Source organism: Camelus bactrianus, chromosome 20, assembly GCF_048773025.1.
Source record: "Camelus bactrianus isolate YW-2024 breed Bactrian camel chromosome 20, ASM4877302v1, whole genome shotgun sequence".
In the NCBI taxonomy this organism is placed as follows: domain Eukaryota; kingdom Metazoa; phylum Chordata; class Mammalia; order Artiodactyla; family Camelidae; genus Camelus; species Camelus bactrianus.
In genome coordinates, this window is record NC_133558.1 from 32,791,400 (window position 1) to 32,803,607 (window position 12,208).

Consider the following 12,208-nt stretch of genomic DNA (forward strand, 5'->3'; position numbering starts at 1 on the left):
AGTCTTCATTTGCTCATGGCTTGTTCTACGACCTGAAGATTTTCTGAGCAATTACTTGTTTATCTAATTTAAAGCCAGTTAATGTATGCAAGCTTCTTAAAATACGGAATACTAAAATACTTTTCATCCTATCACCTTCATTTTATTGATCAAAATTTTTCTCCATCACCGTCCATGCTTGCTTATTCATCTCTGTCTGACCAGTCAACAAAGTCTGCAAATTTTTCTGTCTCCTAGATTATTTCTGATCTCCTCCTGACCTCTTCCCATTGTCTCCATCTTCCCTTCCTGACCCCCTTCAGTCCCTGAGTTCATGGGGCCGGCCACAAGTATAGTCCATTCACCTGCAATGATTATACTTTTTTCTTTTCTCTTGTTTCACAGACTCAAACTGACAAAAATCATGCTTCTTCCAAAGACATCAGAGTGCCTAAATAATTCCAAGTTTTTCTGAATATATAAGAAAACCCATATTAAATGCTTCAAGCAAATGTAACTGCTTCCTTTAAAAAACAGCTTTTAATCTTTTTAGGTCATTTTTGCTTTCCTAAAAATGTAATTTTCTATTTGACCACTATAAATAACATTTAACTTATGCCCGTTGCTTTCCAAAAGAATTATGTATGTTTTCAGAGGAAAAAACACCTCTAACAATTACAGAATTTAGGATTTTTGACAGAAATAATCTCCATCAACTACCTGTTCTGCTCACCTCTGGACAATGTTAGGATCCTCAGAGAGAATGAAGAATGATCACGATACAGGACGGTGGCCCATCTTGGGGAGACTGAAGGGCAGCACGTTCTCTTTAAGCTCTCTTATCTTCCTTTTGTGGTGAAGATAGCCAGGAACCACGGGAACACATTTTAATGTAAGAGTGGAGCCTTTATGAAAGTTAAAATTGATTTGTGTGTGTGCGTGTGTGTGTGTGTGCATTGAAATACCTACGCATTCATAGGCCATATTTGGGTAGAGATTTGTTTCCAAACAAGATTTGTGTTCAGATGGTGGAGGTTGCAGCTTCTGAAACATTTTATGAGCTTTAATTCTTCAGAGTCTTCAGGGGGGCTTCTATATGATTCTGAAAAGCTAGAGAAAACTGAGGGCATCCAAAGAGAAAAATCAAAGACTTAACTTCATAATCTCCTCAACTCTGGCCTTAGTGGGGAAGCCTTCTGCAGGATTGGGTACCTAATTTTGGGAAGCAGAGGTTCAGTGCAAGATAAAAGTGGTGGGCCCCATGTTCAAAGTTTTTAAGAATTACAAGATGGTAGAGCCTTAGAGCAAACGCAATGTTCTTCTGAAAGTGAGGTGCTGGGTGGTGCTGGCTTTTATGTAATTGGTTTTGTAGGCAGTGGGTCAAATCTACTCTCTCAGTTTGCCTGTCTGTGCCTCAGTATAGCCTCAAGGAAACCTGGAAGAAACGCTTGAAAGCTATTGCTGCCATAAATTCAAATTGCTTTAGAAGAACCGGTGAAAATCCATCACCGTTATTTGCTAGTACTCCATGAACCCTAATATAACCATATTTCCCCTTTTCCTTCCCTTCCATTTAGATTTAGCTTTAAGTATATTTTGTTATTCTAAGACAAAATAATGAATGTTTATCAGAACTAGAAACAAAACCAACAACAACCGAAAAAACAAAGTAAAAACAAAAACGAACCCAGTGGTTTTCATTCCTACTGAAAAAAAATTTTTTTGGCCTATAGTTTTAATCAAGGAAAAATTACTATGAATATTTGGACGTATAGTGATTTATTTCCATAAGAGAAAGTTTTCCATATTTCCATCAGAGAAAACATCTGGGGCAATCATGGGATTCCAGCTCAGTTCAATGTACTATATTATTGACTGCATTCCCTTTGCAGCCATTACATTCCTGTCACTTATTAATTTTGTAGCTGGAAGTCTGTACCTCTAAATCCCCTTCACCTCTTTTATCAGTCTCTCAAACCCCTCCCTTCCGTCAACCACTGGTTTGTTCTCTGTATCTATGAGTCTGTTTCTGCTTTGTTTGTTCATTTGTTTTATTTCTTAGATTCCACATATGACTAAAATCATACAACATTTGGCTTTCTCTGTCTGACTTATTTCACTTAGTATAAAACACCTTCTAGGTTCATCCATGTTGTTGCAAATGGCAAGATTTCATTCTTTGTTACGGCTGAGGAGTATTCCATTATATATGTATGTGTGTATCTATCTATCTATCTATCTATCTATCTATCTATCTATCTATCTATCTATCTATCTATCTATCTAAATGTCTATCTATCCATCCATCCATCCATCCATCCTGTATATCTGTCTATCTATATCTGTATGTCACATCTTCTTTATCCAGTCATCTATTGATGGACACTTGGGTTCTGTCAGTATCTTGCCTATTGTAAATAATGCTGCAATGATTACAGTGGGGGATATCTATCTATCTGTCTATCTATCTATCTATCTATCTATCTATCTATCTATCTATCTATCTTCAAATTACTCCTCTTCATTTTCTTGGCATAAATACTCAGAAGTGGAATTGTTGGGTCATATGGTAGTTCTATTTTCAGTTTTTTGAGGCACCTCCAATACTGTTTTCCATAGTGGCTACACCAGTTTACATTCCCACCAGCAATAAACAAGGATCCCTTTTCTCCACATCTTCATCAATACTTGTTTCTCGTCTTTCTGATAATTGTTGTTCTGACAGGTGTCAGGTGGTATCTTGCTGTGGTTTCAATTTGCATGTATCTCTTTTTATAATTTTTGCTGGCTTATTTTCAACCCTCATATAATTGCCTTAACTTCTGTTAACTCCTTTCATTTTTCTCCCCCCGTGAAGCTGGTTCTCTGTTATTCTTTACTTTTGGGTAACTCATGTATAAAAGCATGACCTCCCTGGATCTTCCTCATACAGTAAAACTTTAATAGTTTCCTCTTTTTGATGTTGTCATAAATCAACCTTTTTATTATTCTTCCTCTTAGTAATGGTTTTAATCGGTCCTATGATCGCTCGGCCAGAGAGTACACTGTCCTTGTTCCTTATAAGCTAGAGATGATCATATTACTAAGTTCAGGACAAAGGGATGTAAGCAAAATTGATACATGTGATTTCACTTCTTTTCCTTAAAGACATGATGCTCGCTCTGGATTCCTCTTTCCCTGTCCAGTTAAATGGAAAATACTAACAGCTGAATTGGTCTTCCCACTCCTAGAGATGGAAGCCAAGTGCAGAAGACAGCGGAACCTGAGTCCTTGGGTGAGCTCAAGGACAGATGGCTACTTACCCATAATGACTGGGGAAGGTCGCAGGAGAAGCAAATGAATTCCCATGTTGACACTGTGGGCTGGAGACTTCTTTGTTGTGAGGGTTGTCCTGCATATTGTAGGATTTTTTTTTTTTTGTAGCATCCTTGGTTGCAGGATGCCCACAGCACTGCCACCTGTCCCGGCTGCGACAAACAAAAATGTCTCATTCTTTGGCAAATGTCCCCTATGGGGAGAAACTGTCCCCTGTTTAGAACCCCTAGTCTATAGACCAACTGGGTTAGAAATTGTTACCTGGAAGTGGGACCCTGCCTTAATAAAACCCATAAAATACAGCATTCATGTAGGGGTCAGGGAGGGGAAGTGAGGAAAGCAACGTGAAGGGCTGGCAGTAGGGGTCCTTTTTCTGCTGGGGCGTTCGGCAAAACTGCTGCCTGTGGTACCGAGGAGACAGAACACATTCCTGCAGAGCAAGTGTAGCGACAGTGTAGGGAAAGTGATTAGAAAGAGGCAGAATGTCACTATGCATTTGGTGGTTACATGTGGTTTTAAGCAAAAAATGAGCACAGCCAGGAAATCCGGCAATCTGCCTGATGCCTGCATCCTGAATTGGCTAACAGACCAGGCAAGGTGAGGGAGGCCAGGAAGCCCTGAGAGCAGAGCTGAGAAAGCCAGCTGCCTCAGCACCGCAGAGAGCTGGAGGGAGGCTCTCTCTCACGGTTTTGCTCAAAGGCCCTCCGTTCGGACTTTTCAGACGAAGAAATGAGAAGGCCACAGACAAAGAGACATGATTACAGATGTTGTCTTCCCGCCCCTGCCTGCATTTGCTTTTCTTTTCTTTTTTGCTTTAGTGTCAACAACTTTTATTATCATTTACGTATTTCTTAGAAAAGGGAATGTAGCTGTCTGGTCAGGGTTAGATTAAAAATTGCACTTTTACAAAAAAAAAAAAAAAAAAAGAGAGAGAGAGAAGGGTGTATAGCTCATCGGTAGGGTGTGTGGTTAGCACGCATGAGGTTGAGGTCCTGAGTTCAATCCCCAGTATCCCTGTTAAAAAGAAAGAGACAAATAAATAGATAAATAAATAAGCCAAATTACCTCCCCCCTCAAAAAAATGCGGGTTTGCCCACATTCCTTCATCTACATCTGGGGCAGGCACCCCCCACCCCCGCCGCCTGCCCCGCCCGGGCCGGACTTCCGGTGCAGCAGCTGCGCTTTTCTGACGCCCCTTCGCAGACACAGCCCTGGGCACACTCGGCCCCGCCCCCAGGGCAGCAGGACCAGCAGCGCTTCTCGCGGGAGGTGCATCTGGAGACTTTGCAGGAGCAACCGGTAGAGCAGGAGGAGCCGAGGTGAGGCCGCGGGTCCAGGGAGAGTGGAGATTTACTTGCCTGGTGGGAGGCATGTTGGAGCCCAGGAGCCGGCGGCGTGCTCAGTTTATACTCAGAGGAGGCCGTTCATCACTCTTTAAAGGAGGGAGAGGAAAGTGCACCCGGCAAAGTCACCAGTTAATTAAAAGCAAGAGTCAAAAGATGGAATAACTGAAAAATTGTGCTCTACACTGGAATTTGACACAACATTGTAAAATGACTATCACTCAATTAAAAAAATGTAAAAAAACAGAGTCAAAGGATGGAGAACTATAGCTAGAAGAGATCTTGGGGTGAAATTCTTTCACATGGAATTTAATAGACTGGAAATCTTGATTCTTGAAAAATCACTAGTCTGGACTTCAGAGGCTTTTAATCGTGTGATATATAAAGAGATCCTTGGTTTCTTAATCTGCACCAGCAAGGGGGGAGCTGGGGAGGCTACACCATGGCCTAATGTGGCCCAGCTCTCCAACGCCTGCTTCAGAAGAGGGCACGGAAGGTCAGGAAACCAGAGACTTTCCCAGATGGCCAAGCGTGGGCCAAAAAAGGACAACGAGTAAGAAACTTCCTCTCAAAGAAGAAAATCAGAATCTAACCAAGGAAATTCTTCTACCATCAGGTCAATGAGTTCTCAAAATCTTAATCCAGCATGATTTATTTTACAATAGTAATGAACTGATGAATTTTTGAGGTGAGGATTTTTATTGGAGTTATTCTATTTCTTTTCCACCATAGTATATTGGGTGTGTCTGGAGAGGGGTTTTGGAGGCATGAGAAAAATAAATGACTATTTTTTTTTCTTTTTTGGCTCACTGGACTGTTGGACTCCCCACTGGATCACATAGAAGAAATTGCGCATCACCCAGAGATACTCAGTTTTGAGTGGGATGCAGTCATGGAACAAGACATTCAGTTGTACCTCTTGGAGAAGCCATGTTTTCTCTATACAGGAAGAAGGACACACAGATACTTGTACACGGATAGTTGGGCGGCCAGAGTGCCAGGCTGTCAGAAACCATGACTCCCCCCCCCCCCAGTATTTACCCACCACTGACTTCCTCTTAGTAATAGAATCTATTGATTTTTAGTTGAATACAAGGTATCCAGCTAGAGAGAATACATTTCCAAGTCTCCTTTGGCGGAAAGGATTTATCATACAACTTATAGCCAGCAGAACAAGTGAAAAAAATTCCTGAACCTTTTGGGTCCTCTATTTAAAAGGAATACATCGCCTTGTACTAACTTCCCCTTTGGGCTGTCTATCATATAATAAAAACTCCGACAGACACTGCAGACACATGGACCCCCACCCCCGCCTTATTGAGAGTAACTGTGTTTCACAAGTTTGGTTGCTTAGATGACTTCATGGAGAAGAGGACGCCTATTTGCCCTAGACTTTTATGCAAAGAGTAATATGCTCCAGTCTTGTTTCAACTGCTGGAATTTTGTTTTTTCTCGTTTAACTGGAATTTTGGTTTTTCTTGTGTAAGTCTGTGCCTTAACTCCCACATCCTGCCTAGGATGACCGTGGCATTATTAATATCGTCCTTAGAAATATGCTAAAGTTTCAGGTGTATTAAGAATAAAATTTTCAACTATATTATTCGGGATGCTGCACACACAGAATGGATCTGGGGCTATGAGACATAGGCTGTCACAGCTGGCATGAATTACTCATTTTCACTCTTTATTAACAGCATTGCCCTAGACCAGCTCTTCGTCTACAGAATTTGGCAAAATCTTCTCCAATAAGAGCTTTCATCTCTTTTACATTTCTTAGTATTTTATTATTTTATTATATAATATGGAAGAGTTTTTATATGTCTATTTTTCCCATGAGTAAACTATGTATATGTTTTTTAATTTATCTCAAAAACCCACTTTTAAGATTTAACAGTTACATTATCTATTTATTAAATATCTGCTTTAAAAATAAAGCAATTACTTTGTTTGAAACCTGGATTTAATTTGTGGCTCCCTTTCTAACAGACACATGTGTGTATTCTTGTATATCCACACCCACAGAAATAATTTCTTCCATGAATTTCATTTCTTTCCTTTTTTTTTTTCACTTCCCAGGCTTAATAAGTATCTTTTATTTCTCTTCTTTCTTAACTTACTAAAATTTTCCTCTTTGCAGAGCTTTCATGGTACCTGTGAGTTCTTAAATGTAGTTATCTTTCTCAGCGTACTTGGGCACTTTCATTGTGTAATAATGCGTCAGTTTCTACCCCACCCTTTCGCAACAATTTTGTTTTGCCTTGTTTCCATGTTTCAAGTAGTGAAACAATAATAAAGCTGGTGTAAAATTAAAAGAGAGAGAGAGAGAATCAGCTTATTCAACTCATTTTAATAGGCAACTCACTTTCTACCATCACATTACAATGGTGAAGTTCAAATGAGATCATGACGAGAACAGGCAAATGTATGACCCCAGGACTAAAATGAACTGCATTGCTATGCTGATGCTCCGAGTTCCTGGTGGCCCATCCCTTGGTCATTGCCCAGGTCTTGATTTAGGGGTAGATTTTAACAAAGATCAAGTTGAGATGTGGAAGCACTAAGTTGACTCAAAGTCTGTGGACCTCTGTTCTCTAACACTAGGAAGGGGCACTTGGTCAGCTACAGGCTGCTGAGGGCCTCCACTCCGGGAAGGACTTTGCCTTCCAGCAGCTCTAGACTGGCACCTCCCCCAGTGCTCACGTGACTGACTTTATCTTCCGTGTTCCATTTGGCACAGCAAGTAGCCGTGTCTCCACCTCCTATGATGGTGACACAGCCCTTGGAAGTGGCTTTCACAATTTCATCCATGAGGGCTTTGGTTCCCTTAGCAAAAGCATCCCATTCAAATACCCCTAAAGGTCCGTTCCACACAATCAGCTTGGCTTGGGCCACAACCTGAGCATACTTCTTGTTGGTCTCAGGACCGCAGTCCAAAGCCATCCAGCTGGCAGGTATACCTGATGCCACCGTGGCTTGGCCAACCTTAGCGTTCTCCTCAAACTTGTCGGCAGTGATAAAGTCAACAGGAAAGGTAATGTTCACACTGTTCTTCTCAGCTTTGGCCATGATATCTTTGACAATCTTGGCTCCCTCTTCATCGAATAGGGAAGCACCGATCTCCATGTTGTTAAGTACCTTCAGGAAGGTGTAAGCCATTCCGCCACCAATAATCATCTCATTGACCTTGTCCAGCATGTTTCTGATGAGTTGGATCTTGTCTGCCACTTTGGCGCCACCAAGTATAGCCAGAAAGGGTCTCTCTGGGTTTTCCAAGGCTTTGGCAAAGTAATCCAGCTCCTTTTTCATCAGGAATCCAGAAGCCTTCTGGGGCAAATTCACTCCCACCATGGAACTGTGGGCTCGGTGGGCCGTGCCAAAAGCGTCGTTGACATACACATCCCCTAGCTTGGAGAGTGAGGTCCGGAAGGTTTCTATTTTATCTGGCTCTGCTTTAAGCTTATTTCCAGAAGGGTCTTGGCCCTTCCCTTCTTCTTCCACATGAAAGCGCAGGTTCTCCAGCAGGATGACTGAGCCAGTTGCTGGGCTGGCACAAGCCTTCTCCACTTCCGGGCCTACACAGTCCTTCAGGAACAGAACGTCCCTGCCCAGCAAGGATTTGAGCTCAGCAGCAACGGGCTCCAAGGAGTACTTGTCAGGCATCGCAACACCATCAGGTCTACCTAAATGACTCATAAGAACTACTGACCTGGCTCCATTATCCAGGCAGTATTTGATGCTTGGGAGGGAAGCCTTGATTCTTTGGTTGTTTGTAATCTGGTTCTTCTTCATGGGCACGTTGAAGTCTACTCTCATGATGACTCGTTTCCCTTTAACATCCAGTTTGTCCAACGTTAACTTCCTAGAAAGAGACATCTTGGCAATATGAAGACAGGCTAATGCATAGAGACCGATGTTGAGGAGAGCCGCTTTACTGCTGCTGGGATGCTGTGTGGGTGGTGGTTTTAACGCCCTTCCCTTTGGCCCCCCCCCTTTCCCCCCAGCACTGAGTCTCCCAACGCCGCAGCGTCGGACTGGGGAAAGGAAACCTGGCTCTGCGATTGGTCAATGGGCCTGCCAATCTGGATTCGGAGCGTGTTGCGTGGTGCAGATTCTAACAGCCCGCTTTGAAGGTGAGCCCAGGGGTAACTGGCGGCGTGGGGTGGCAGTTGAAGAGGTGAAGAAATCCTGGAATAAGAACAATCCTGAGGTCTAATCCTCCTGCTGGTTCTTCTCCACATCTCTTTGATCACTTGCTTTTATTCTCAAAAAACAAAAACAAACAAAAAAGCATACCCCCCTCACCCATGGCAAATCCTAATTATATTGAGCTATAAAAACCATGGTGCATTGCCAAATAAAAGAAAAAATTGGAAATAATGGGTCTATGAAACCTTGTTTATTCAAGACAACGTAGTATGCTTCTGTGTTTTTTGTTTTTTCCTCGTCTGGACAGATATTTCTGTCAGGAGCATGGCTTGTGTTAGCCTTTGCTTTAGGTATATAGTCTAGGGTAGGGTTTTCATTACCCTGCTTCTTCCATTCTCAGACTACCATGTTTGGTGGCTTCTTTAGAAGAATCCAATGAGATCAGAGCCAGGAGAGTATCGTATCAGTAAGGCACTCAAGGTAATGGAGATGTTTCTTTCAGACTAGGATGTTTTTTATCTTTCTCTCTGTTTCACTACCTGCGTAACTTTTAAATTTAGCTCAAAGGAGGCATGGTTTTGTGAAGATGAAAATATCTGTTTGAATAGAAAATGACTGAAGGATTTTATTTTTGGACAAAGAATATATGGCTGAACAATTCGTTATTAGGCCAGTTTCTGTAAGTTGAATGAACTAAATAGGCAGCCTGAAGGCTTGGGCAAAAATGTATCAGAGGATGGTTGTAATAATACAAAAAACAGGCAATAACAAGTGTTGACTAGGATTTGGAGAAATCGGGACCCTCACATATTGTTGGCACGGTCACTTTAGAAAACAGTCTGATATTTCCTCAAAATACTAAACATGGAGTTACCGTCACACCCAGGAATTCCACTCCTAGAGATTTTTTTTTTTTTACAGTGACATCTCTGCATTCTTATAATGGCTAAGTTCCAAAATACTGACAATAACAAATGCTGTCAAAGATGTATAGCAATAGAAAGTCTCATTTGTTGCTTTTGAGAATGAAGGATGCTGCAGCTGCTTGGAACCCAGTCTGGCAGTTTCTTGTAAATGTAAACATAGGTATATGACATGAGCTACAAATGTTACTCCCAAGTGTTTATCCAAGTCCACAGAAGACTTGCATTCCTTCAGAATTCTGTATGCAGGTGTTTAAAGGAACTTCATTCACCATTGCCCCCAAAAGATTTTCTTCAACTGATGACATCCATACAACTATGGTTACATCCATCCAATGGAATGCCCCAAAGTAAAGAGAAATAAGATATTTGCCAACATAAAGTCATGAATGCAACTTGAATCAATTTTGCTAACTTAAAGAAGCCAGGCACAAATGTTTGTAGAGACAGTATAATTCCATTCATACGGCTTTTGAGAAAAGGTGAAACTAAAAGTTTGGAAAACATATCAGTGGTTGTCAAATGTTAGGGGAAAGTGGAGGTGATCAACTTATGGGTGTGCAAAGGGAGATTTTTAGTATATCACTTTCGTATTATGGCACTGGACTGATGAATGTAAGATTTTGTGCACTTGTCAAAATCTGTGGAATTGTGTATCATAGAAGCTACACTTTAATAAATGGAAATTAAAAAATGAACCAGGATGCTGAGGAATCTCAGGATGGAATGCAGACTCTGACAGATGTCTATATTATATTACAATATATGATGATAGATTGTATATTATAATATATGACATCACTGATTATATGACATGTTACAATATATGACATCACTGAAGATGACTGGGGGGAAAAGATGACTAAAGTAACTTTGGAAAAGAGATTTCCATTTGGCAAGGCCAAAGATTAAAAAAAACACACCCCAAAAGAACTATACCTAAATGTCTTAAATGTAGATAAATATGTACGTAAATGTCACTTTGGAGCACCAGGCATGAGGTCTATTTCTGGAGTAGTCAAAAGGGAGAGAAAGAAACAGTAATAAGTGAAGACTGAACCAATCATTTTCTTAGGCTGATTAGGGAAAGTCAAGTTTTGCTAATGATGCGTATTCATTCCACTATAAATGAATAGCAGAAAATGCGTACCAAGAAATGGATAGATTTTATTAATACTTAGACACATTTTATTTTTTCATCATTTAACTTCTTTTAAACCAGCATGGTTCTGCCATTGATAGCATGTCATAGATTTATTTTTTCTCATTAGTGGCTTATACAACAGTGTATCTTGGATGAGATATAATTCAGTGGGCTGATGACATTCACTCACTCCAAGGTTACCATGCTTCAATAGACTGTACCTTGAAACACTTGAATTTTCCATGTTTTATTTGTGGTCGATGTTAGGGCACAGCAGGGGGTTTACATTTTAGAGGCAAGAATCGAGGTTCATAGTTGTTTGTCTGGGAGAGGATTCTAGCCAGTGTGTGTAGGGGACACACAAGGGGGGACCTCGCTGCCACCTCCCTCCTTATATCTTATGTGATGCTTCTCATCTCTAATCCCCAAAACTTACTTTCTAAACTTCTCTCTACAACGAAACTTGACTCTGCCTGTCAAATCCACTGCACCATGGCAGCGTTTATTTTTGGAAAGGTTTCTGTAATTACGCAACCTGCATTCCTTGGTCTACATACATTTGGAAAATTACTTTCTTCATATAAACAGAAAACTCAAAAGAAGCAACATACGAATGACAAGTGATCATTTAACCTCTAAATAATTAAATCATTTCTCTTCCTTCTTATGCTTAACACATGTCTTAATTGAATTGTTTTTACAAGACTCCTGGTACTATTTTAAACACTTGCTATAACATCAGGCACATTTCAGATACTCTTTGCTTTTTTTTTTTTTTTTTTTTTTGGTACAATTTAACTGCTTTGAAACCAGGATCTGGCATTGAGGACATTTCATAGTATTTATGTTTTCCTTTTTTATTTTTAGTGGCATATACAATACAATTGATGACATATTTTACTAGATGAAGTCTACTAAAACACTAACATTTACTCCTAAGTCATCATGCTTTATCAGCCAATATATTGAAAAACCTGACTTCTCATTATAATATCATCAGAAGAAGTTGACAGTGAAGAACAGAACTTTTTTTTTTTAACGTTTTTTTTAGGGGTGAGTGTGATGTTCAGTAGTCGTGGTTATGGGAGAAAAGTCTAAACAGCGTGTGACTGGGACCCAGAAGGGGAGGTATCCCTGCCACATTCACCACTTTTACTCAAGTCTCTGCATGCCTAGGTCAACCTGAAATGTGTGTTTTATTGTAGCAAATACTTACCTGTGTTTACATAGGTGTGTAGACGATGCTATCCTGCTGTTTTTCCTGCCCAGAAGATTTTTCAGACTTTTTTTGTGCAGATATCCATTCCCTAACTGCTTCTCCAGAAAGTCTTCTCCCCTGACCCTGATCCTTTCCTTTC

At 40.7% G+C, this 12,208-nt stretch overlaps 1 protein-coding gene across 1 annotated transcript; it reads right to left on the bottom strand.

The window, feature by feature from the left end:
• Positions 1 to 6,101: 6,101 nt before the first annotated feature.
• PGK2 (phosphoglycerate kinase 2) lies at positions 6,102 to 8,621 on the bottom strand. Its single transcript, XM_010973871.2, has one exon. It carries the CDS (start codon positions 8,508 to 8,510, stop codon positions 7,257 to 7,259), a length of 1,254 nt encoding a protein of 417 aa, XP_010972173.2. The 5' UTR covers positions 8,511 to 8,621; the 3' UTR covers positions 6,102 to 7,256.
• Between the last annotated feature and the right edge of the window lie 3,587 nt (positions 8,622 to 12,208).